The sequence below is a fragment of the Sprattus sprattus genome (assembly GCF_963457725.1).
Source record: "Sprattus sprattus genome assembly, chromosome: 14".
Taxonomy (NCBI): domain Eukaryota; kingdom Metazoa; phylum Chordata; class Actinopteri; order Clupeiformes; family Clupeidae; genus Sprattus; species Sprattus sprattus.
The window spans coordinates 26,999,250-27,025,421 of record NC_137912.1 but is presented as its reverse complement, the minus strand read 5'-3'; the positions used below and the strand labels follow the sequence as shown (position 1 = coordinate 27,025,421).

The 26,172-nt window shown below is 45.0% G+C and overlaps 2 protein-coding genes across 2 annotated transcripts in view; one reads left to right on the top strand and one right to left on the bottom strand.

The window, feature by feature from the left end:
• Nucleotides 1-26,172, bottom strand: part of snd1 (staphylococcal nuclease and tudor domain containing 1) — a 142,598-nt gene that overhangs the window by 67,008 nt on the left and 49,418 nt on the right. The window contains exon 16 of the mRNA XM_080851628.1: nucleotides 24,094-24,203. Coding sequence (XP_080707754.1) covers nucleotides 24,094-24,203 — 110 coding nt within the window. The remainder of the gene's footprint in view (nucleotides 1-24,093; nucleotides 24,204-26,172) is intronic.
• On the top strand, nucleotides 2,122-4,752 carry lrrc4.1 (leucine rich repeat containing 4.1; the record flags this gene model as incomplete). Its single annotated transcript, XM_080850975.1, has 1 exon — nucleotides 2,122-4,752. The coding sequence occupies one exon, from the start codon at nucleotides 2,122-2,124 to the stop codon at nucleotides 4,750-4,752; it is 2,631 nt and encodes an 876-aa protein (XP_080707101.1).

The window sequence follows — 26,172 nt, the reverse complement described above, 5'->3', positions numbered from 1 at the left end:
GGTAGAAGATGCTTTAGAGAATAACCTAACATTATTTATCATTATTTTGAATACATCTTTCTCAACCTTTCAAATCCTGTGGGTTTGCTTTAACTGCTGGCCACTATCCCTGACCCTTGAGAGACGGCATGAAAAGAGATGAGCAGGAGCAGAAACAATAAAGGAAGGGAAGGGAAGGAGGACAAAAGTGGAGGCAAAAGGGGTAGAGAACTGAGTCAAAAGAGCAAGCTTGCCAGAGAGGAGAGGAGAGGAGAGGAGAAGAGAGGAGGGGGAGGAGAGAGGGGGAGGCTGAGTGTGTGAGAGAGGGAAGGAGGGGGTAAGAGAGTGTGCGCAAGAGACTGAGTGAGCGAGATAGCGTGCGCGAGAGAGAGAGAGAGAGAGAGAGAAGGGAGAGAGAGAGAGAAAGAGAGAGAGGGGGCGGATGAGTTAATGCACAAAAACACTGCATCAAACCAATGCACTGCTTGGAGCGGGATGCGTCAGCAGTACATTCACGTTTCAAGTGAAGGACAAAAGGAAGCCAGCGTGCACAGCCCGTCCCGGCTGCCTGTTCTAGCCATGGAGCGAGCGGAGGAGAAACCCTGGTGCCCACAGTGGGGAGAGCTGGATTAAAGGCATCACACGTGGGGCCTCTAGGGGAGGGGACTGCGGACCCTTGCCCATTCACTGCTTCTGGTGCCTCTCCACGGCTGGAGCCAGACTGACTGGACCGTAGACAGGACAAACGGACACCTGCAACCGCACTACCTCAGCACACCGCAGCGGCTCTCGCTCCGCACAGCACAGATGCGTCTCAGATCAACTCTACGTCACACAGGGGGGAGAAAAGTCAATTTTTATCTCCCTCATTTCAGCGAGTGAGTGAGACAGAGAAGATCTATCCAGCTAGCCTTCTACACCACGCCGCTGCTGCTGCTGCTGCTGCTGCACCCTCCACCTCCCAGACCACAGGCGACCTACCCACCCCCCATCCAGAAGAAACTGACGGATTATCTGGAAGGAGAGGGGGGCAGGCTGCAGCTGTTGTGTGAGTGTGGATGAGCGTATGTGTGTGTGTCAGAACAGTGTGCGCGTGTGTCGAGGAGGAAGGAAGCTAGTTAAAAGAGAAAAACGGCTAATGACCGCAGTGTGTGTTTTGTAGCCTTCAATTTGCTATCCGGACGGAATATCCAAGTGGACCACCAGTCTCTTATTGGGAGTGGGACACAGACAAGAGGACACTTTGACGACGGGGGCAAAGGTGGAGGAGGTGGACCGTATTGTTTTTTACTGGGGGAAGGAGGATAGACTTTGAAAGAAAAGGAGAGTGAATTTGTAAGGATTGTGGAATTTGCATTCCTTTTAGCCTCTCAATCATCCTTTTCCATCCCCTCTTTTACTGCTGTTCCACCCCCTGCTACCCAATCCCACCCCCTCCATTCTGCTTGCCTTGAGAGTGGCTTGTGATTTTTGTGCTATGGAGACTTGGAAAAGGCATTTAGCAGCAGCGTCAAATGGCAGTTTCCAAGGACAAACGTCAGTAAAGCAATCCCAACTGAGCAAGACAGAGCCACTCCATGAGCAGGTTTGGATTCCTATCGCTGTCTAGAGTTGTATGGGCCCAGGGCTCATCATCACTTTCCATTGGATATTTCTCTGTGGATTTATTAAGGGCAATTTTGCTATTCATCACTTGACTTATCTAACTGGACTTACATAGAGGGTATTTCACTGCTTCTGGGATTTATCAGTTTAACTCGAGTATATTGTGACTGAAAAAAACAAGGGACCGGTAAAAACCTGAGGTAGGTGTCAAGCATTTGCGACCCTTTTTTAACATATAGATATATATATATACATAAATATATATATATATAAATATATACAGACTTTTTCCCCCTGCACATTTCTGTTCTAATACTGCCCCTCAGCAGCACTCAAGTTCTGTCCATGGAAACAAGAGTCAGAGTCTTGCTTAATCCAGGGTAGGGCCGATCCTTGATCACTCAGTCCCAGACCCGTCCCTCTCATTATCCCCCATTCCTACCAGCACACCTCCCCAACCCTGCCACATTACTACCCACCCCCCCACCCCCCGTCCCCGCCCCCCCAGACGATGGTGAATTATGAACGTGCTACATCATGAGTCTCCTGGGGCGGGTAGCTGTGCGTCGAGCCAGGAAAGCCGCCCTGCTCTGTGTCGTCTTTCTCATGGTGCAAGAGTGGAGCATGAATGTGGAGGTGGCAGCAGCGGCAGGGCCTCAAGGCTGCCCATCTGAATGCTCCTGCTATAATCAGCTCAGCAAGGTGGTGTGCACCCGTCGTGGCCTCACCCGCGTGCCCCCGGGCATTCCCTCCAACACCCGCCACCTCAACCTGATGGAGAACTCCATTGAGGCGGTGCAGGCTGACTCATTTCGCCACCTCCACCACCTGGAGGTGCTCCAGCTGGGTCGAAACGCCATCAGACAGATAGAGGTGGGGGCCTTCAATGGCCTCACCAGCCTCAACACACTGGAACTGTTTGACAACCGCCTCACAGTGGTGCCGAGTGGGGCCTTTGAGTATCTGTCAAAGCTGCGAGAACTGTGGCTCAGGAATAACCCCATTGAGAGCATTCCTTCTTATGCCTTCAACCGCGTGCCCTCTCTAATGAGGCTTGACCTGGGTGAGCTACGCAAACTAGAATACATCTCTGATGGCGCTTTTGAGGGTCTGCACAACCTCAAGTACCTCAACCTGGGAATGTGCAACATTCGAGGGGAAATGCCCAACCTGAGCCCACTACTTGGCCTAGAGGAGCTAGAGATCTCAGAGAACCTCTTTCCAGAAATCAAGCCAGGCTCTTTCCGAGGCCTGCGCTCTCTGAAGAAGTTATGGATCATGAACTCTCAGATAGGGCTGATTGAGCGCAATGCTTTTGATGGGCTTACCCCCCTGGTGGAGCTCAACCTAGCCCATAATAACCTCAGCACTCTGCCCCACGACCTCTTCACTCCACTGAGGTACCTGGTGGAGCTGCATCTGCACCACAACCCCTGGAACTGTGGCTGTGACTCACTATGGCTCTCGCGATGGCTCCGGGATTATATCCCCACCAACTCCACCTGCTGCGGCCGGTGCCACGCTCCAGCCCACATGAGAGGCCGTCAGCTGGTGGAGCTGGACCGGGGAGACAATGGAGCCCCCCAGTGTTCAGCACCGTTCATCGCAGATGCACCACGTGATCTCAACATTTCTGCGGAGCGGGTAGCTGAGGTGCGGTGTCGCACAGCAGCCATGTCAGCAGTGCGGTGGCTGCTGCCAAATGGCACCATCCTGACACACGCATCCAAGCACCCGCGCATCACTGTGCTCAATGATGGCACACTCAACTTCTCCAATGTGCTGGTGGGGGACACAGGCATGTACACTTGTATGGTTTCCAATGCAGCTGGAAACTCAAACGCCTCTGCATACCTCAATGTTAGTGCCGCCGAGCTCAACACGTCCAACCTGAGCTACTTCTCCACCGTCACTGTAGAGGTACTGGGGCCAACATCAGAGATGCCCAAGCCCAAGACCACCACCACCACCACAACAACTGCAGACACAGGGAGAGGAACCACCACCACCACGACATCACCATCAGTCTATCAACCGGTCTTTATCTCCACACCCACTGTCTTGCTCCAGAGCACCGACGCCCCGCCATCACGCCCCATTTCTGTGCCAAATGCAAAAGTGACTACAGGACGGCCACAAAACCCTGGCGCCACCAGTCTGGACGAGGTGATGAAGACCACAAAGATAATCATCGGCTGCTTTGTAGCTGTCACTTTACTAGCCGCCATCATGCTGATTGCCTTTTATAAACTGCGCAAAAGACACCAGAAGAAAGGCACTGTCGCTGCTGATAAAACAGTGGAGATAGTTCACGTAGAACAAGAAGAACTCCCCCCTCCTGCCTCTTCGAGTGCAAGACGAGACGGGTCACGAACTCTGCCAGAAATCAAGGACCACAATAGCATTCATAAAATGGACTGCCTCACTCATAGACACATGGACAACAGCTATCACCCACCAAAACATGACTTCATGAATTACAAACCAACCAAAACGGATTGTACTATTCACAAACATAAGGCAGAGTACACTAACCATAAAGTTAAACCGGACTATAACACATACAAACCAACCATGAACTACAGCACTCACAAACCAACTGTGGACTACAAATCGTTGCCTGACTTCAGAATGCATAAACAAAAACCAGAACACAGCCCTTTTCAATACCGCACTCACAATCCAGATTATAGCACTCACAGATCTAAGCCTGAATACAGCCCTTTCAAAGATGATTACAGCACTCACAAACCCAGAATGGACTACAGTGCCCACAGATCCCAAACCGAACATACCTTACACAAAGCCACAAATGACTACAGTCCTTTCAAGAAGGAGATCACCCCGTTCAAATCAAACTACACTGCCTTCAAGGCTGAATACAGGCCCCTAGAAGTGGAGTACATCACGCACAAACCGGAATACAGCCCCCAAAAGCCCCAAATGGATTACAGCCCGCGCAAGCTTGACTACAGCGCCCACAAGTATGATTATACACTGAAGCCCAAATATAATACATACAAACCAACTGGTCATGGGGCAAAATGGACAGAGAACAGCATTGCAAATTCTCTTCCTCGAACGCTGCCTAGTACCATTACAGCGGTCCCACAGCCATTCATCATAAAAGCTCACGCAAAGGAAAAAGTCCAGGAGACCCAGATTTGACACCTTAAATCTCCTCTCCCTCCTCAACCCACCCCACCTCCCTGAAATCATGCAATAGAATGCACAAAAAGACAACAAAGGAACTACTTTTTGCAAAGTGTGCAAAATCCTAAAGACTTATCTTGTTGTATATGCTTATAAATAATACATTACATAAATACATACCTACACACATACCTACACACATACATACCTACCTAGCTACACACATACACACACATATATACATACACATGTATATATGTGTGTATATATATATATATATATATATATATATATATATATACATACATACACACACACACACACACATACATACACACACATACACATACACACACATATATATGGAAAAATTTAAAATTACCATGGGCTGGTCATAGAGAAACAGATTATATATATATAAAAAAAAAAAATTAAATCGAAACTATTTTCTAACTTGTAACTTTATTTAAAAAGATGAGTTGTTTAAAGATTCTGTAAAGACTTTCAGAAATGAGGGTAGTTTTAAAATAAGGGCATTCTGTGTGATTTCTAAAACATGCTACAGAGAACGCAGTGCTGAGAAACAACACATTTATACTGAACGAGTCTTTCTTTGGAAGTAAACAAACTAAAGGTCTGTGTTGATCTTTACAGGTTTATCTTGTAAGAGCACCATGAATTTGTACTGTGCCAAATGTTATAAAAATGCAATAAAATGATTTTTTGGAAGAAAAAGAGGGGAAAAAATATCCTTTTTTCCTCTTCTATCGTACTGTAGTGATCAGCCGAATGCTTTAGACACTGCAGTAAGCCTCTGCAGCTATACTTTAACCCTGTATCTGCTGAATATGAACACAGAGAGAAGTTCATATTTTTAAAGCCACTGATTAGACTTCATCCTTTCAAAATTAAACTGCTGTGGAATACATACTACTCTCAGTGCCGATCTAGAGCCTTCCATTGGGATGACTAACAGTATGTTATGCTTTGTGTGTTTGCCTCCTTGTTTTTTGTTGCTCATTATTTTATAACAGACTAATCGTTTTAAAGAGGCTCAGATAAGCATTATATGAAATATGTGTATACCGTATATTGAACAATGGCATAAGTAAAAGGTATGAATTATAGGGATTATAAATTGTAGTGTATTAAAGTGTTGTATTTAAAAAGTACCAGATAGGATTAAGCCCTGGGTTAAGTGCTGTTAACTGTTTTTAGGATTAATAGCACAAATACAAACAATGCATCAATATTTAATGATCCCAAGATCTTCTATTTTCATTAAATTTTCCCCTGATCTGTTTTAGCCAGGACAGTTTTATTATGACAAATGCAAGCTGTGTGAGAGCTGTTGGCTCATCTGTGTATGATAAGCTTTACAATTTATCACTGCACCATGGACAGAACATGGCCAACGTTCTTTATGACAAATGCAGCCTTTTAATAGGCCCTTTGACAGCAAAGAGGCCCATTATGAACTACAGGAAAATATCAGACAAGATTCAAAGAATAATAAGCAGGTTTATACCATCTGTTACATGTAACAGCATGTACCTTGTCAGGGATAACGACCACCAAGGTGTCCTGTTATACAACATTATTTGACAAGGTGGAGGCAAAGTCCTATAACTCTGTATACTGGGAGACGTCGCAGGCCATTATCCCACTTATACCCTGGTCTCCACACATGTTTTAAGGCATACTAATATAGCCAATAAATGAAACACTGGGTTAATTTTGTTTATTCATTAGCTTGTCTGCCTACACTCACTGTAGTAGCCTCTACTGATGGACAGAATTTCAATCAATCTTTATTTACTATGTTTGTTATAGATACCATTCAAAGTTTCCAGAGCATTGACATAAAATGGTGATACAACTTTTGTACCTGATCTACTACATAGGTGTCACATTATACAGAAATATTAATAATATAATAATATCAGAAAAGAGTATTTCTCGTCACCAGGGTATAAGTATCTATAACACCCATTTTGTAATTTTGATGAAACACGGTCATGCCAGTTAGAGGCAACACCTCTCCACCAAGCTGCCTAGGTTCTTCATAGGCTAAGGCAGCATGCAGAACATCACTGAATCAATCTCTAAAATAAATCTGTTTACATGCTAGCTAGCTTTTATCAGCGGTTAAGTTGTTGTTGTTGGCAAGTCTGTTGTCTGTTAGCTAGTGAGCTCACTAGTTTTAGAGAACAACTCCTGAAACCTCTCTTTAACTAACCTAACTAAAGAAAGGCTGCTGGATGATGACAATCTGGGGAGTAGGTTACCACTGAGGGAATCAAGGGAGGAAACTTTGCTTCTGCTATAGGCGCATGTGCAGGGGCAGATGTACGAACACTTTAGTGTCAGTTTCAGGCATAATGTCATCACAACATGCCCTTAAAAACATGCCATGGTCTGCACTAAAGGACAACACATGGCTAAAACCGCATTCTGCCTGTTGCAAAAGTGCAGAATGTTAAGTGCTTTTCTGATTTTTGCATATGCATTTGTGGGAGGGTCTCGTGAAAAATGGTAGTTTTGTGCAAAATAAAGGGAGTGACTGATAACGTATTCTGTTGTATGGATGAAAATTGCAGGTGACCACACATCTTTTTTTTGCGGTGAAAATGTAATTCAGATTGTCATTAGATGCGATAATAGAAGAAACTTCCAGAAACAAAGAAAGCAGTGTTCCAAGTACCAGGTTTGCTCATTTATAACAAGTTAAAAACAACCTAAACTTTTTGCTTTACGTTTGCTTTTTTATGTCTTGCCATTGCTTTTCACTTCATCTTGTTCCCTACGTGTAGATGACTGCTACACTTGAATTTGTTTGTATAGCTGCAAATAGTCTTGTTAGTTTTTTGAGTGGTGTAGAATTGAACCCCTTTTTCATCTCTCTGTTTGATGACACCTATTAGCATAACTTTTGATTCATTTTAATGTCGGTCGGTGATTGAATGATTCCGCTCAGATGCCAGCGCCGCAAACTATGGTTAGAGTGTGGTCACATCCATTGATTATGGTTAGAGGGTGGTCACATGCATTGATTACGTGATCAGCCAAAGGTTTAGTACATTCAGCGTAAAATTAAAAGGCACAGTGTGAGCTTCCTGTGGACTTGCCAAGTAGCTGTTTTCCCTGCGCTACATACTTCTGCCACTATATAGCAGTCCAGTTGCAAACTGGGATTATTGACATCACCTAATTTAACCATGTAATTCTGAACTAGACTAGCAATCCAACGGTAGCTAATGATTGATACTTTAATATATTCACAAAACATTTCTTGGCTTGATTCAGTGATGCAGGAATGCCAGTTCACACAACGGATTTGGGAAAGGTGAGCTTTTGTAGTGTATATTATGAATTTCTTGCCATCCTTACTACATACGAACAGAATTGTTAGCGTTATTAAATAATTGCTTTTTATTATCTTTATTTATCTTTAACCCTTCACACCCTTCCCCGAAGAGACCAAGGAGGTCCAAGGATAATCTGTTTCTGTGTGAACAGGCCACTTGTTGTGCATGAAAACACATTATGTATACTGAAACACAGCGGAAGGTTAAACACAAATGTTACCATGCCAAGTCAACCAATGGTCATTTCACTTCAATTTTCCAGATCAAGAGGTCATTCTTATGGTAAACGGATCGGAAGACCAAATACAGGTATATCTTCATGGAAGGCTCCTGCAGTTTTCAACTCAAGGTGATTGTGTTTTCTGAAGGCTGAGATGGTCAAGATGAAGGTCAAGATGGTGTTTATACAGTTAATGAATCACATAATGCAACATTTCACTTTTGCCACTAAAGCCACTAATGCTGCTACATCATCAAATGTTGACTTTTTATTTACTGTGCATTTGAGCTTCCTACCGCATACATCATCATGGAATGACTGAGGTTTGAAAGGGGTCTCACATATCTATGAACTGAATGCAAACGATAGGAGAAGAGTGTGTGAGTTTGAAAGAAGTGGAAGGAGGTGGGGTGGACAGGGGGGTAAAGAGCCCAATAGAGTAACAGTAGTGAGGCTCCAGAGCTCAATAGGGTAACAGTAGTGAGGGCTCCAGAGCTCAATAGGGCCACAGTAGTGTGGCTCCAGAGCTCAATAGGGCCACAGTAGTGAGGGCTCCAGAGCTCAATAGGGCCACAGTAGTGAGGGCTCCAGAGCTCAATAGGGCCACAGTAGTGAGGCTCCAGAGCTCCACTCAATAGGGCCACAGTAGTGAGGGCTCCAGAGCTCCACTCAATAGGGCCACAGTAGTGTGGCTCCAGAGCTCCACTCAATAGGGCCACAGTAGTGTGGCTCCAGAGCTCCACTCAATAGGGCCACAGTAGTGAGGGCTTCAGCAGAAGCACTGGCTGTGTGCGCTTCACTAGCAATTAGGAAGTGATTTGGAAAAGAAGCACACAGCACACCATGTTAGCAACAGATCATGGAGCACAAGCAGAGAGAGAGGGTGAGAGAGAGGAGAGAGGGGGAAATAACCATCATGAAAAACCATGCATATTCATGGCATAAGATGACATGCATTGACAGAGACACACTGAAAGGCCGGCAAATGCAGATGTACACAGGCCTGGATAAAACATTCAAATCAAATCAAGAGTTTGGAAAATAGAGAAGAGAGATTAGCCAGATGAGGAGGGGGAGAGGTTCTTTGCATGCATGATGCAAGAATACCAGCGACAGATCCAAAGTGGATATGGCTGCTGCTGTGCTAGGTAGGCTGAGCACCTGAAGGTAGTGAGGAGGGGTGGGTTCCTTTAAAAGTTACTGGGAAGAATGTTGGACTAAACAATTCAGTCTCATGGGGTGACAAAGCAAATGGCGTGCGTTTCATTGCATAAAGGGATCCTGATGAGTACATTACAAAATATACATTTGTTATGAACTTAATGGTAGCAAACAATAAATCCTCACCTGCCACACAACACACTCATTCATCTTATATGCCTCAAGAAACGCCAAAACACCCCTCTTAACACTGAACACACATAATCAATGCTGAGGTCGACACAGTTATGAGGCAACATACTTCACAAGTACAGCGGGCTGAGACTTATTCTCCATCCTGTCCCTCCAAAAAGAAGGGGGGGATGTAGATGGAAAAGTGAAATATTGATACAATCCTACTTTCAAATTCTCCTTTAGTTTTTCCAAGACATCCAGAATGGGTATTGCATGCAGTTGGGAAAATAAAAGTTGCACACTTCATCAAACTACTGACAACCACTTCCTAAGCCTTCCTGAGACTACTGACGGGAGTAAAGGCAAAGGCTGTTCATCACCAAAGATTAGCACAGGCTCTGTGGAGCGCTATAGAACAGGTGAGGGAGCAAGATCACTCAGACACACACACACCTCCTCACAGGACACACACACCTCCTCAAGTGGCACAGTTAGACAGGGTTCACGCACCTCCTCACAGGGCTCAGTCAGACATGGTACATGCACCTCCTCCGGGGCAAGAGGATGCATTCATCCATAACTACATTTTACAGGTTTTGTATAAGTTAACGGCCATAATAAAAAATGGATGGAGAAAAAAAAATGGGTTTTTAACTCCAACAAAAATGTACACCAAAGCACAACCTATGCAAAAAATGTATATATGCTGACGGAACATGCAAGAACACTTTCAAATATTTATGTTGTAGTCTGATGAAATATACAGACATGCTGGCGAATGCAATATGAAGCATAGAATATTGCAGGAGAACACAGAGCATCTCTCCTCACCCAACTGTCACTAACTATGGAGCCTCTCCAGAGCTGTATGCAATGTCTCAAGGCCTTTCTCTGGCTTGGATTAGTGTTCTGTGACTCTGAAGTGTTTGAAGGATTCTGCCTTCACCAAAGGCCAAAAGCTGAGCCATTTTAGCTGCAGTGCTGCGTCTCTTCTCCGTTTGAACATAGTGAAGATGGCAGCGGCGCCGCAGAGGAGCGCCCCTCTGCACAGGTTCGAACAGGACCCCGGCCCCACGGGCTCTGCAGCGTGCCGCGGTGTGCATGGGCTCCGGCAAAATGCCTTCATTTTGGCGCAGTTTGCGGTGCAGGCTTGACAAACAGCTCCTACGGTGATGCTTCAAAGGGGAGGAATTAAACTAGATAGCTACTTAATGCTGTAACTATCAAAGGCATTGTGATTCAGTATGTCAGTGTAGAACTGGCACACTGCTTCCAGCTAGAGAGGAGGAAGAGTAGGCGGGAGGGAAAAGAAACAAAGAGGAAGAAAGGACCTTGAATGTCAAGAGCACAGTGTTACTACATACACATGCACATGCACTTTAACATACATCCCACAAATATAGCCTTCATATAGATTCCCTTAATGTCAAGGGCACAGTGTACGTATGTGTGTACGCACTTCAACACACATCCCATAAAGCTTAAGTATAGATTCCTTATATTAACAATTTGGCTTAATATGGACATCCTAAAATGTCACAGTATGCTTAAGACTGTATTGTACTGTGTCTCCTGTGTAGTCTTGATTTGGCTTAAGCTACTGTGTTAAGGGACAGTTCTAAGAAAGGCTCAAGTCAAAACCAATGGATAATAAAAGCAGTGCAGTCTAGGAAGAGTTCTGCGCTCCATGCTCATTGGCTATATTATTTAGTGATGCAATTTAGAGGTCTATTGAACTGCACATAATTGCTGAATGTATGTGTTGAATGACAAATTGTAATCCAATATTTAGGCAATATGACTTGAGTGAGAGTGAGAGTGAGTGTGTGGTTGGTAAAGGATATCCCCACGGCTGTGAACCGGAAGAAGGCCCGGGGATATCCTTTACCAACCCCGCAATCACGAGTATCTTATTGATTTTATACAACAGTTCTACTACCACCTTGTTGACCTTGAAGACACCAGATTTTTTGTTTTTGGTTATATTTATTTCGATTTTGAAAAGGAATGTGGAAATTAACAAATAGTTTGACCGCACCTAGCTGATATAAATGGAGATATACTGGGTGTTTCAGGAATTGGTTTCACCAGCAGCAAGCATGGAACATAAATAAAAGTAGTTTTCAGTACTACACCCTGATTGCTGTAAGATAAAAAGGTGTTTTTTTTTTTCTTTTGAAAATGTTTGTTTTAATACATATGATATTAAAATAATATAAACATACCCATTACTTAACAAAATAACTAAATAGAAGAATTGAAGACACACACACACACACACACACACACACACACACACACACACACACACAACTGACGGATCTAACCGCTGATGAGAGTCTGAGCAGGTCTGAGCAGTGTATCCTTTCTGTGAGAACTGATTTTGGTGTACTTAGCGTAAGGAACAGGAGTATGCACACATTGAAACAGGATTTGGATTGATTTTATTATTGACCTGTCCTCCAATGTTAAGTCAAGGACAGCAGCTGAAAGAATGCCACCAGAGCATAGCAGCATATCAGCATCCATTCAGCTGTTAACAAGTGCGTCACCACACACAGCTCTCGCCACTTATTTGGTTGTCAGAGTCACAAAGATAGGGAGAAAACGTTTCCCTGCAGGGGGTACGTATAATTAGATAGCCCCCCCCACCAACAGATGCACGCACGCTCAGACACACACCCTTCCCTCTCGTTGGTAACTAATTAAATACAAAGGTAATTTTATACATCAAAGATGTGCTTCGCACACACGTAAAATTGGGCTTTCAACTAAGTTCTTTTATTATTCTGCTGCTCTCGATCGTTTACGGATGCACCTCTCTAATCACATGCCAGTTGCCTGAGGGAGCTGCAGGGAAATGGTAGCTTGCAGCTTGTTGACATTTGCCTTCTGACCCAGCGGAAGAGGATGGCTCATTAATGAGGTTAGAGACACCTAAATCTGAGGGGGTGACAGCCGCTGGGCTCTGGCAGTGCAGGCAGGGGTTACACAACAATAATACTAACCCGGAGGGAGATGTTATAAAGCACATCAGCATTGGACACTTTCAATGAGACTTGCTATGTGGAGATATTTGAGACTAAAATAAATGACCTACTTCATTTGAACACTATAATGGTACCCACAAAGTGGCCTGCACTTACACATATTAGCATACGCTTATAAGCAGAACTCAATGAGGAAGCTAGTGTATGAACCACAGATAACTTAGCCCTTTTTGCTGGCGTGCAGTGAACCAGACACCTTGGCAAACCTCTCCCTTTCCATCTCCTGGCACAAATCTCACTAACTGTTTGTTCACAACAGTGCTGCTATTACAAAATCATTAACATTGTTCAGGAGTGCAAGAGAGGTGCTCAACGCCAGCAATAACCTGACCACCCCATGGTGCGCTCCAAACCAGGAGCAGAGAATGTTCCAGCAATACAAACCCAAGATACAGTAAAGGTACAGCTGGGGTACTGGGTGCCGGATACCTCCTGCATTAGCTTCCAAACGACGGAGGCGAGGACACACTGAGAAGTCATGTGTGATGGTGTATGCTGTGGTTGTTCTAGGAGCCCTGATGTGAGCTGTGGTTCAACAGAGAGCTCCAGCTGAAGATCCCTACTGAAGCGTGAATAAGCTCCATTTCAAAGAGCTTGCTGGCAGAAGTGCAAATGCATGCTCTGTCTTAATGTGCACATTAGTGTAATTGAGCTCAAATGTCAGTGTGGCAAAGGGTATTTTTGCTCCCCCTTTTTATTTTTATAGTCCCATTTTACAACAACGAACTACATTCTCCAATGACAAGGGATAAAACTCCCAAGCAAAACATGACACAAGTGAGTGGTTTGCTTTGCACATTACTACAAAGCGATGTGAAGTTTGACTGCTTGTGCAGGCTTTCTAAATGGATGCGCTCAAAGCACAAGGAGTCCTGCCACTGGGGAGAAAATAAACTGGGTGTGTCTGTCAAGATACCATCATCATTAGCATGTCAATATGCTTCCCTTTTAACAAGTACACTTGATGCTCTAAACAACAACACCAGCGTAAGTGGCCCATCCAGTGTATATTTTTTGTGTACCACAGGTTCATCAATGCTAAATATATACACAAAGACTCAAAGATGACAAAACTGGTGTCAGCATGTGAGCCTCCCTCCAGCTTCGGTCTGTGTATGGGTGAATATGCTGCATCTGTGTCAAGAGTCTGCATGTAGGTAACTTAAATAATGAACTCTTCGGCCAAAGAAGGGCCTTGCTATTATTGAGGCAGCTTACACACTCTTGATCTAGTTTACCAAACCTAGTCCTCGGGGGGAAGGACATCAACAATGTTAATGTCACCACATTCGCAATTGACAAATCAATCACTCTTTCCCTCACACACATGTACACACACACATACCCGCACTCACACAAAAGCACTACTACTACAATACTACTTTTCCAGACCATTCCAGTTTCTCCGGTATCTGTGCTGTTCAGTATCCGAGTGATATGCAGCCTTTGAAGGATTCTCTCCGTTCGCCCGTCCTTTTGACTGCTGTCTTCCCACTCCAGGGAGGCTTTGAGGGAAAGCGCTGACGCTGTGGCTGAGATTAGACCCTTTTCTCTGGGCTCCGAGTGTCCTGGCAGCCAGGAGAGGTCAGGCTTTGTGCTGGGGTAAGCTAGCACAGGATTACTCCTTCATAGAGCTGATTCCTATGGATAAAAAGAACCCAGCCAAGCAGCACATTGACTGGGCCTTTGCCGACCTGCTGCGCTGAACCTAGTGGTCGTCGGCTAGAGCCAAACGCTTCTCAATAACAACTTCGCAAAGCCTGCCTAAAACTGGTGGACGCTTTCTCAAAATCCATCTGTGTAAGGTAGCAGGGAGGATGGAGGAGAAAGCAGTGGATAAAGAGACCCTAAATAACAGAGGGAGGGAGATGGATTTGGTCTATCTACACATAGCAGCAAATGAAGAGCAGCTATGTGTAGATAGACCAAAGGAGAGGTGGGATTGAGCCCCAAACATGAGTCAGAGCAATGATAACTTCTCCTGTTGTTATGGAAATCTCTAAAGTATGGCACTTGGGAGGCAGAAAGAGTGCAAATGACCCACTGCTTCTTTTCTCCTGTACCTCAGCTCTCCCCAACACAAACATGTAATTATGCCTTTATACAAACACACTGGAACTACATTACCAACTGTCAGGGCTGGTTAAGCCTTCCTTGAAAGCCTCCCCCTATCCAAAAAAGAAGAAAACGAATAAAATAATATAATCCTCATTGGTAAAAAAAAATAAACACTATGAGGGAATGATAAGTCAGGTTACCTTACAGTTAGGTAAGTGTTTCAAATAAGCTCTGCCTCCCAGGACCTTAAGAGTTCGCAGAGGATTCCTCAGTAGTGTAGAAGTTAGGGCTGGGCGATATGGGAAAAAGTTATATTTCGATTTTTTCCCCCAAAAATTTCCGATTTCGATTTTATATCACGATATGAACAAAATCACCATTTTTGTATATTTTTTTTAATTTTCTGGTAAAAAAGAAAATGTAATACACAAAAACAGCTTAACAAGCTCTTAGGTTTCACATAACAAATTTCTAGCAGCTTTAAAAAACAACAACGAAAAACATGAAGTGCAATTAACTTGTTCTGCAATGAAACAAAAAATTGTGCAATACTGTTTCTCACAAGTTGAAAGTGGGGGGGACATGTTTCAGCGGGGGGTCTGGTGGTCCCCCTCCAGAACATTTTGAAAAACGTACATGCAATTTCCCGCATTCTGGTGCATTTTACCATGTTTTTCTCTGATATGTAAATCATGTTATCAGCATATCAAATTCACAATTGATATAGGTTTGGTAGCCTGATAATTATGTTGGCTACATTCAAACTGACCACCTCATTAAAGTATGACTGTTCAGGTCAGAAATGGCCAAATGTGTATTGAAACCCATAGTCTTTAAGGATGGAAGCTGCCAGAAGTAAACGGTTAACATAGGGGAAATAGTTTTCATACATGGCAAAGCTTGACAGCATGCCCAGCACACCAATGTTCATTTTATTAATTGTGGCATTGACATCATCTTTCGTGAGTCAAAGAGAGGTATACAAGTGAGTGACACATTAAAAAAAAAAAAAAATCTTCTTTGGTGAGTGTGTGTTTAGTCGCTGCTGTCGTTAGAAAAACTGCCATTAGCTAGCTAACGTTAACGCCAGATTAGCTCACGGTTGTTATGGCAATAACAATACGATTATAGCCAGATAATGTCCATTGGGTGGTCCTTAATTGTCCACTACAGGTAAAACTTGGGCAACTCTGACTTACTTTCCTCTTCTTCGAAAAAAAAAATCGTTATGTCCATTTCTGTGGTCTGCTTCTAGCGCGACGCTCCGATCAAATCAGAGAATGAATGAACATGAATGACAGTTGAATCTGCGTGCGTGATGAGGCTGCGTAGTACACCAGGAAAACGCGGAGTGGATTTATATTGCTGTGGGTATTCCCCACTGATAAAGTGGAACGGATTTAATTGTGAAGCAATGGAAAGAATAATGGACTAGTAGACCAGCAGTCACGCACGCACTATTTTGACTGCAAAAGTGGGGGGGTCGAAACGACTTGTTTTGAAAAGTGAAGGGGTCTTGTCCCCCCCCCAATTACATTGTCGCGACCCCCATGGGTTACGTGCGGCGCTGTATTCGCGGGTCTGTGAAAACATTGATTTTTTTTTTTTTTTTTTGAAGGCGCCGTCTAATCGAACGTCTCATTTAAAACCGTAGAAAAAAATTACATCGCGATTAAAATCGAAATCGAAAAATCGCCCAGCCCTAGTAGAAGTATATACCAATATAATTTAAGATCTGCTAGTTTATAGCAGGCCTACTTGAGAAAAGACAAGAAGAGATGTGTGTCTGGCAAGTGCATTTTAACTCTACAACGTTATGCTGTAATCTTCTTTTTTTGATTTGATCAACTAAGAATACTTTTGGTGTCTCCCTCAGGGATTGCTCAGATGTCAGAAAGTATTCTTTTAAAGTCAAGATGAATGAGGTTCACTCATCCCCATAGAAGGTTTCACTTCATTCACATTATTATTGGTCATGATTAAAAGCTCAAAATGAAAAATTATTTTCAATAATATATGTTTTTCCAACAGAAAACTGCAAAGCTCGATGCGTTTCCATCAACAGATAATGCTTAAATCACTAGATTACTTCCCAAAGACTGAGTGGATGGTATATCTGCAGGGAAGAGAGAAGTGTCCTACTGACTAACTAATGGCTGGAGTGAGTCATTAATTCCATTCTGGCCATTTCAAGGCTGTAACTACCCCCTCTTTCAGCAGACCTCGAACAGACCTGGTTCGTAGTTATAGACACATGTTTTGTGTGAGGATGGCGAGTGGGAGAGTGAAAGAAAGAGAAAGAAAGAAAGAGAAGGAAAGAAAGAAAGAAAGAAAGAAAGAGAAAGAAAGACGACATTTTGCTTAAACCACCTGTGTATTTCATCTCCAACCAGACCCAGAAGCCTGAAGAGAAACCTCTCTACGGTTTTGATAATGACAACATTTTAATTTGCTGCTATTTTTGAGGAAAGCGCTCACAGGCTAATTATTAGCCCAAAACAGCAGGCCCTCTGCAGAGCCACAGAGAGTGTGTGTCCTCCACAGAGAGCACTCCGTCTCCACTCAAGTGTCACTGTAGGCCAGCTCAAACCCGTCCACAGTCCCCACTGCACAATACTCCCATCTGCAGTCATTTAAACAAGCCCACTTCATCTTCTGTTAAGCATTCCAGCTCCACACAAACGCACACACACACACTGTGTCAGAGGCACTGGTCAGAGTAAAGCAAGAGGACAAATCAAATGGGTGACATCCTGAGGGGAGGTTATGTCACAGGCTGCAGTGACAGAGCCAGCAAGCCTGGTCACGCCACTAACAGCACCAGGCTGAGAGAGACTGGGCCGGGGGGGGGGGGGGGGGGGGGGGGGGGGGGGGTGAGATAGATGAGTGTGTGGGAGAGAGAGAGACAAGAAAGAGAGAGCGAGAGAGAGAAAAAAAAAGAGCAAGAGAGAGAGAAAGAAAGAGAGAGATTAAAAGATAGAAAGAGTGAGAGAGAGAAAGAAAGAGAGAAAGGAGAGAGAGTGAAAGAAAGAGATAGAGAGCGAGAGATGGAGAGAGGCCGAGAGAGAAAAGGAGAGAGAGTGAAAGAAAGAGAGAGAGAGAGAGAGCGAGAGAAAGAGAGAGAAAAACAGAGAGAGCGCACAGGGGGTGGGTGAGGGTTGAAACCATGATTGAGATAGGAAGCAAGAGAATTCTTTTTTTATTGCACTTTCGATTACAGTGAACCATAGCAGTGGCCACACTCTTGTCTAGCCTTCTCCCCACTCAATCCAGTCACTTAGCAACACACCGTCAACTCCAAAAGCTGCACGGGCCTCTCACACAAGGCACTGAAATGGACAGGACAGGGGTGGGGGTGGGGACGATGGACAGAGTGAGAGGGAAGAAAAGAAGGAAAGATGAACTTGACCGACTGGCACTTATAAATATCCTGTGTGATTCAGCTTGTTTCACAGCCTGACTAAGATTGCTGCAGTCTCCAGGTCTCAAGTAGGGGAAAGGGGGGAGGGTTAGAAGGAAGAGGAGGGACAGCGAGGGAGAAGTGGTTTGAGACGGCTGAAATGAAGAGAAGGAGGAACAAAGACTGCAGGGACGAGAGGTGGATAAAGCAGGAAGAAGGGCAGAAGGAGGTGGTGAATCCACGATGGAGAAAGACAGAGATGAGAAGTGTGTAAGCTTCAGCGCAGGATGAGTGCTGCAGTACTGTGCCATATATAAGGACAGTGCTCTATAGGCACCTCATAGGCACGAGAGGGAGAGGAGGAGGAGGCTAGTTAAAGGGAAGGATATGAAGAGAGAGAGAGAGAGAGAGAGAGAGAGAGAGAAAGAGAGAGAGAAGCCTACCTGCATTGGAAAATCAAAGGATATATAAAGAAGTAAAAATTCTTAGACCAGTGATTCATTTGATGATAAGCAGATGAGGCATTGCTTAAGCTTTACACCATACAGACAACCACACACACACACACACACACACACACACACACAACATGCACACATAATGACGCATGCACACAATGACGCACACACATAGCCCCTTCCCTACAGGGAAGAGACACAGCAGAATGTCCTTTGAATTCCTAATAGATGATGAGACACAGAAATCACCAGTCAGACTAAGGTTTACAGCGTCAGTGACAATTTGGTCAGATTTTGCAATTTGGTACATGCCTCTGACCTCCTTGCTGAAACTTTTTTTTTTGCAAAGACACACACACCTCTTTAGGAGAGTTATAGGTTGGAGCAGATGTGCATAGTCTGTGCATACTTTTACCTTCCGGTTGAGGAGGACGATATGCAGATAAGAGAATCACACCGACAAGCTCCATTCAGTTTGTGTTGGAATGGCAGTGGAAGTGAGAGTACAAAAAAGCCAAAACAAGCTCAAATGCAAAATGTGTGTAAGCGTCCTACGAACTCGCTTTTGCATGCTGAAACTGCTTGCAGACCTCTGATGTTTTTTGGTCTGTGAAGGGAAAGCAAACTATAAAACAGACCTACCTAAATAACAGAAGGCTAACCAAGCAGATTTCTTCATTTCCAACTTAAAATGGATCTGTCCTGCCTCCATCTTAGGTCAGGTGAAGGCACCTGCGGTCTGTGCTAAGGGTCTGGTGCATGCGGTGCAGGGACAGGGACAGGGGCAGACACTAAAGGAGCTCGGACTGACACCTTCTACTTGGCTCTGACGGTGCCTCAGCAGCCCTCCCCTGGGAACTCCACATCACACTGTACTGCCTGTGGAGCTTTCCATCAATTATTCAAACCAACCACAAAGTGACGCATACTACACCGATACAGAAAGAGAGAAAGACAAGAGGATTGATTGAGGATGAGAGAGAGGGAAGAGAGAGAGGGAAGAGAGAGACAGAAGGAAAGAGAGGGGTGAGATGATGGTGACAAAGGGAGATGGAAACGAGGGATGACAGAGAGAGAGAGAGCAGCAGCACAATCTCTGTATGCCAAATCATTTGGTGGCACTCAGAAATCAATGCTCAAGCATCATAATAAGAGGAATCCAATTCATTTTTGCCTGGGCAACGAGGCCACCTGAGGGGCAGCAGACCTCTGCAGAGACGCAGTAAGTGGTTCAGGGCTGATAGGAAAGCCTTGGATGACATGGACAGAGAAGTGCGTCCGATTCAAACAGAAGTTATACACATGCACGTGGCCATGCACATGTACTGGCAAGAACCCATGGAGACCCACACACACGTGCATGTGCGCGCACACACACACACACACACACACACACACACACACACACACACACACACACACACACACACACACACACACACCATCCTGATGCGCTTGAGGACACATCTCCCTACAATCCAGTAAACGGTTTGAACATAAAGGTCATTGGTGCCGACTGATCTACAGGAGCATGAGGCATCTGTGGCGTCATGTGTGAGGATGACTCACCACCCAACTCCAACCGTAGCCCCTGCAAGCCTCCGCACTCATGCCCCCTCCACCCCCAACCTCCGCCCTCATGCCCCCTCCACCCCCGCCATCATCCTCATGCCCCCTCCACCCCGCCTTCATCCTCATGCCCCCTCCACCCCCGCCTTCCGTGACTGGACACTCAGAGTTGGCGTACCTCACACCCACTTCTGTTCAACGCTCAAGAACTGCCATTACACACTCTCTTTCCTCCAACAGACAGGCAGGCAGACAGACCGACTTGCGCAAACACAGACACACACACTCATATTTGCTGACCTTGTTTCCTGAAAGCCTCCCGTGGCCAAGCCCGCTGCCCACACAGCCTTGCTTTGGTAAATAAGACGGAGCCGAGGGAGTGAAGCTCGTGTTAATCTCTTTTAAAGAGACCTCAGTCTGATTGAGGTTGACCCCTGGCCTGCAGGCATATTCTCTACACGTCTTCAGAAAGGCCTACATATACAGTGGTGGCCAAAATTATTAGAACACTAGACATATTTAAGAGTTTTCAGTTGTTTTTATTGAATTGGCCATTAAAATACCCTAAAACTAATGAAATATCTACAAAGTCATCATTATGCTCTATAAACAATAGATTAGAGCCATCATAATGAGTTTTAGGCCATTTTCTGTACAAAAACAAGATAGGCCTATTTCACTGTCAATGTCACACAATGATGTTCCTGCACAGAAGAAGCCAAATGACTTGTGTCATCATTTACAGGTGTTATTGTGGTTAAATTGTTGGTGATGCAAGAGTCTTAGGACACAGCTCGGTGATTATTTTGAATGTACAAGGCCTATCCTGCTCATTAAGTGGTTGGTAACATCAGGGTTTTGTCACTGAGGCCACACCACCAAATGCTATAGATTCAAAGCCTCTAGAAGCAGTCTCGAAGCACATGTTGCTTTTTGAACATGGCTTAGGTGAAGGAGCTAACGAGTGAGCAACGGGTTCGAATAAAGGCTTTTTTGATACTTGCTGGAGTTATTGCCGCATAGCCAAGGACTTGAGATGCAGTCCAAGCACTGTAATGTACACTTAAGACCGCCATGGCACCAGAACCGAAAGGGGAGAGGTTTCTTTTTTCAACTCTCAGACACACAAGTGAAGCATTTAAAAGAACTGTGTAACGAGATCAACATCACAATGACTAATGGTGCAACAGTGTCTTCAAGAACTGTTCGTCGGAAACTGGGAGAAGAAGGACTTTTTGGCAGAATAGCAGCAAAGAAACATTACTGAAAGAGAACAATTGAGTGTAACGCCTGAAATTTGCAAAATAACACAAGAAATGGACAAAGAAAGATTGGTTTAAGTGTTGTGTACTGATGAATCCAGGTTTGAATAGTTGAATAGCAACAAGCAAAGCGTGTATGTTCCACGAAGTGAGGGGGAGAGGTATAAAAATGTGTGTCTCTTGCCAAAAGTTACACAAGGAGGGGGTAGTATTATAGTGTGGGGTGCAATTTAAGCCTCAGGAACAGGTGACTTTGGCTAAATTGACGGCATCATGGATACAAAAGTATATCACAACATTCTGGTGAGGCACAATGTTCCTTCTTGGAGACGTGTTATTGGGCCTGGATTTATTTTCCAAGAGGACAATGACCCTAAACATTATTTTAACTATTGCCGAAACTACCGGCGACAAGGAATCTGCTAAAACATTGAAAATGATGGACCGGCCCTCTCAAAGTCCGGACTTCAAACCCATCAAGCAAATTTGGGGCAAGTTGGAAAATAAACTTGACAGATCTATTGTACATGCCAAGGAAAGCCTTTGGCTTGACCTGCAGAAGGCATGGGATAACATAACTGTTGAAGTTCTCAAGAAATACATTGACTCTATGCCAGAGAGATGTGCTGCTGTAATTGATGCAAAAGGTGAACGTACCACATATTAAAGTTAAAAGTGGATAAAAACAGTAGGACTCACTTCATCTGATATATGTTGTGCTCAGAACAACCATCTGCATGTTTCATGAACATTATGAAATTAAATCATGTTTTGGAGGCAAAAAAAGGTAATTATTCTCAGATCTGTCAGGTGTTCTAATAATTTTGGCCACCACTGTATGTAATATTTACTTGACTTTCTGTCTCTTCAGATGGAATTCAAAGAATTCCAATAACATTTTATATTCACATAACACATTCAACTGAAGTAGTGAATGGAGGAAAAAACTATTATACAAAAGGCAGAACAAAAACAATCTCTCAGAGACACCTGTTGGCTCGAAAACTAATTGAAAAGCTATAATTCTATTCCATAAATTGCTTCAGATAAAAAAGTAACTCATACAAAATTTAGATAAAGGTCCCGTTGGGATGTTTTTCAGTCTCACCTTCCCTCCCTGTACAGGAGAAGAAACGGAATCTCGGACAGCAGAGAAAAGAGGTGAGCATGGCTCCCAGATCACAACTGCACTCACAGACTCCAGACTTTAAATAAACTGTTGTTTGTAATTACACCCTTAGCTTCACCATAAATGAGCAGAAATAAAAGTCAGGAGCAGACAGCCACACAGCCACACTAAGAGGCCATTAGAAATGGGCCAGTTTCTCTGAGAGCAGAGGCAGTCAGACAGAACCACACTGAGGCCCTGGACGTGAGCAGACTAGAATGGAGACCATGCAATGATAAGTAAAGGGTAAACATATCAATGAGAAACCCTTGATGAATGAGAAGAACACGTGAAAAGGGATGAATTAGTTCTGGAAGCAGCACCATGCCTATTCAACATGCACATGGGGTAAGGCTGTGTTAAAAACTGCTTTCTGAGTGACACTGTAAGCCACTGCATGGACACCACTGTCAAGACTGCTCTGAGGAGCTTCAGATACATAGAACATGTACTCAAACGGGTAGGCCTCAGATGTCTATTCACTCGAGATTTAGTCGAGGTCTTTTAAAAACCGGACCACAAACTCCAGATAGCTCACACTGGAAAACTAAGGGGAACCCGTAAGTATAATGGTGTGAATCTATCTGTGTTTAGCTACTTTTGTCTCCTGCGGGACCATTCCTAAAGTCTTTCCACTCCCACCACCGGTGTTAAGAGTGCTTCTGAGAGCCGTTTCTTTAACGGTCAGCTTTTTAGCTATCCTTCTGCACCTCTGGCCAAAAGTAGCATTTCCATGACAATCAGGAATGAGCTGAACAAGAGGGACAAGAGCATTCTCGAAAAAAAGGAAAAGGGGTAGGGGAAGAGAGAGAGAGAGAGAGAGAGACAGATCAGGAGAGTGATCGAGAAAGATGCAGTGAAAAGGACAGAGGAGTGCCCTTGAATTTAGGTTACGCTTTAGCGGTTTCATTCAGGGGAGACGGTAGCATTTCCATAAGAAAGAAGGGGGACAGAGAGCAGTGAGATGGGGATGGGGGGGGGGGGGGGGGGCTGGGGGGGGTGGAGCAGTGCTGTGCAGGCAGGGGAAAGCAAAAGAGAGGAGGGATAATTTGGAGCAATTCATTTCTGCTTACTCTGATGTCACTAAAAGGGAAGGCTTATGTGGGCTTTGGCCTCTTTAGGGGGCTAAATTATTACCCCTTAACTCCACTGATGCTTCATAGACTCTCATCAATGAGCTAAAATAGTTTATCTTCCATCAAGTTCAGCTTTGAATGACACTTAAGATGGGACTTAAATGAGGAATGCCAGCAGAGTTTGTATCTGAGTTGGAGACTGTTGTGGTGTAGGGGGATGGATGAAGATACGACCAGCTCAAGAGAGCTCAACATGAAAGAAACCAATACTTGTGATTGGAGCAACTTGTGACAAGATAAAGTAACTGGAAAATGGATGCCCAAATCTATAGCATCAAGACAATCCACTTGAGCCTGTGGTTATACGGCTACAGCGCCAACGACCTCCTTACCTCTCTCTGAAGGACGAGTTCTTTGGTGAACATCATGGCCTCTTCACTGAATGGCTCTGCTACCTGAACGCCACTTGGAATGTTCCTGCCCCCGCGAGGACACTCAATACCTACAGAGGAAGGAGAAAGGGGCATTGGGTCAGCACATTGGGTCATATTGCATAGTACAGCATAGCATATGTCTTTACCACATTCAGGAGCACCAGGATCATGAGCATTAGCAGAGCAAAATGATCACAGACTTCCCTATTAAGGGTGATCTAAAGCTCATGTCAAACCTATCCAGTAGATTCAGATGCACAGCTTCACATTATTTAATGGAATGCCACCCCCCCCATATATGATGCTGTAGAAGCTGTGCCCCCCCCTCATATATGATGCTGTAGAAGCTGTGCCCCCCCCCCCCCCCTCATATATAATGCTGTAGCTGTAGAAGCTGTATCCCCCCCATATATGATGCTGTACAAGCTGTGTCCCCCCCCCCCCCCCTCATATATGATGCTGTAGAAGCTGTGCCCCCCCCCCCCCCCTATATATGATGCTGTAGAAGCTGTGCCCCCCCCTTTATATATGATGCTGTAGAAGCTGTGCCCCCCCCCCCTCATATATGATGCTGTAGCTGTAGAAGCTGTACCCCCCCTCACATATGATGCTGTACAAGCTGTCCCCCCCCCCTTATATATGATGCTGTAGAGGTTGTGCCCCCCCCCCCCCCCCTATATATGATTCTGTAGAAGCTGTATACCCCCCCTATATATGATGCTGTAGAAGCTGTGCCCCCCCCCCTCATATATGATGCTGTAGAAGCTGTGCCCCCCCCCCTCATATATGATGCTGTAGCTGTAGAAGATGTACCCCCCCCCCCTCACATATGATGCTGTAGAAGCTGTACCCCCCCCCATATATGATGCTGTACAAGCTGTGTCCCCCCCCCCCCCTCATATATGATGCTGTAGAAGCTGTGCCCCCCCCCCCCCTATATATGATGCTGTAGAAGCTGTGCCCCCCCCTTTATATATGATGCTGTAGAAGCTGTGCCCCCCCCCCTCATATATGATGTTGTAGCTGTAGAAGCTGTACCCCCCCTCACATATGATGCTGTACAAGCTGTCCCCCCCCCCTTATATATGATGCTGTAGAGGCTGTGCCCCCCCCCCCCTATATATGATGCTGTAGAAGCTGTACCCCCCCCTTATATATGATGCTGTAGAAGCTGTATACCCCCCCCTCATATATGATGCTGTAGAAGCTGTGCCCCCCCCCCCTCATATATGATGCTGTAGCTGTAGAAGATGTACCACCCCCCCCTCACATATGATGCTGTAGAAGCTGTACCCCCCCTCATATATGATGCTGTAGAAGCTGTATACCCCCCTATATATGATGCTGTAGAAGCTGTGCCCCCCCCCCTCATATATGATGCTGTAGAAGCTGTGCCCCCCCCCCTCATATATGATGCTGTAGCTGTAGAAGATGTACCCCCCCCCCCCCCCTCACATATGATGCTGTAGAAGCTGTACCCCCCCTCATATATGATGCTGTAGAAGCTGTATACCCCCCCCTCATATATGATGCTGTAGCTGTAGAAGATGTACCCCCCCCCCTCACATATGATGCTGTAGAAGCTGTACCCCCCTCACATATGATGCTGTAGAAGCTGTACCCCCCCCCCCTCATATATGATGCTGTAGAAGCTGTGCCCCCCCCTCATATATGATGCTGTCGAAGCTGTGCCCCCCCCCCCCTCATATATGATGCTGTAGAAGCTTTGCCCCCCCCCCTCATATATGATGCTGTAGAAGCTGTACCCCCCCCCCCTCACATATGATGCTGTAGAAGCTGTATACTACCCCCCCCCCCCCCCCCCCCCATATATGATGCTGTAGAAGCTGTGCCCCCCCCCTCATATATGATGCTGTAGAAGCTGTGCCCCCCCCTCATATATGATGCTGTAGAAGCTGTGCCCCCCCCCTATATATGATGCTGTCGAAGCTGTGCCCCCCCCCTTCTCATATATGATGCTGTAGAAGCTTTGCCCCCCCCCCTATATATGATGCTGTAGAAGCTGTGCCCCCCCTT